The sequence below is a fragment of the Microtus ochrogaster genome, chromosome 4, assembly GCF_000317375.1.
Source record: "Microtus ochrogaster isolate Prairie Vole_2 chromosome 4, MicOch1.0, whole genome shotgun sequence".
NCBI classification, from domain to species: domain Eukaryota; kingdom Metazoa; phylum Chordata; class Mammalia; order Rodentia; family Cricetidae; genus Microtus; species Microtus ochrogaster.
Window position 1 is genome coordinate 3,510,959 of NC_022011.1, and position 1,299 is coordinate 3,512,257.

Consider the following 1,299-nt stretch of genomic DNA (forward strand, 5'->3'; position numbering starts at 1 on the left):
ATTCCACAAAATTTGTAGGTTGAGACTGCTCTTTCGTTTCCCAGCCACTCTGACCTGAATAATCACAGAGAAACTATATTCATTACAACACTGTTTAGCCAATGACTCAGCCATATTTCTGGCTAGCTCTTGCATCTTGAATTAACCAATTTTTATGATTCTGTGTAGCCACAAGACTGTGGCTTACCAAGTAAAGTTCGATATCTGTCTGCTTTGGCAGCTACATGGCTTCTCCCTGACTCCACCTACTCTCTTTCTATATCTCTTCCAGCCTGGTTATACTTTGTCCTGCTATAGGCCAAAAGAGCTTCTTTATTAACCAATGGTAATAAAATATATTCATAACATACAGAGGGGAGTCCCATATCAAAAATTTGAGCTTGAACCTTTTTGCCTATACCCTATCTCATCCCAGGTCCCATTTTCCCCATGCCAAAGGCTGTTGCCTGCCTAACCTCATTCTTTTGGCTCTCCTTGGTGTAGATGCTGCCTCCTGAGTGTAGCAACCTGATAATGGAAGAGTACATGGGGGACACTGAGGACCCACAAGCCCTCCAAATACAGTACACGGAGATGATGGAAGACTTCATGTTTGTGATCCCTGCACTCCAAGTAGCACATCTTCAACGTGAGTACATCTGTAACAAGGATTAGGGGAGCAGTTCAGAGATGTGGATCATGGATGCGCACTGTGGAGCAGTGTGGTTCCAGGTCACCCCATGTCTAGTTTAATAGAGTGACATGTAGGTACAGAGGAGAAAATGGGTCACGTACTTTATTGACTTGACAAAACCACTCAACTGGGAAGGCCATGGATATAGTCTAACCAAGGGCTTTTCCACAGCTAGAGCTCTAGCCTAAAGCTCCCTCTGCCACGTAACTTTTATGATTCCAGGTAATATTTCATCAAGGTTTCTCGTCAGCAATCATGCATCAGAAAAGTTCCAGGTAAGGGACTAGGTCACCATCTGTCTTTACTTCCAGGTTTCCATGTCCCCGTATACTTCTATGAGTTCCAACATCAGCCCACCTTTGTCAAGCAAGTAAGGCCACCCCACGTGAAGGCTGACCATGGAGATGAGGTTCCTTTTGTCTTTGGGTCCTTATTCTGGGGTGTGAAACGTGAGTCTTTCCTTATTTTTCTACACTTGAATAAGGTACCAGATGACTCTCTGAGAGACTCCTAAGCTCTCATTCCATGAAGAAACCTGTATAGATATGGCTATAGATACAGATTATATGAATGATATAGATATATAGATATCTGGTTTAGAATTTGGACCCATCCCAATCTAACCT

At 43.2% G+C, this 1,299-nt stretch overlaps 1 protein-coding gene across 1 annotated transcript in view; it reads left to right on the forward strand.

Annotated features, from left to right (window-relative positions):
- The window catches only part of LOC101993193 (acylcarnitine hydrolase-like), a 9,547-nt gene that overhangs the window by 6,927 nt on the left and 1,321 nt on the right, over positions 1 to 1,299 (forward strand). The window contains exons 7-8 of the mRNA XM_005345510.2: positions 484 to 628; positions 985 to 1,122. Coding sequence (XP_005345567.2) covers positions 484 to 628; positions 985 to 1,122 — 283 coding nt within the window. The remainder of the gene's footprint in view (positions 1 to 483; positions 629 to 984; positions 1,123 to 1,299) is intronic.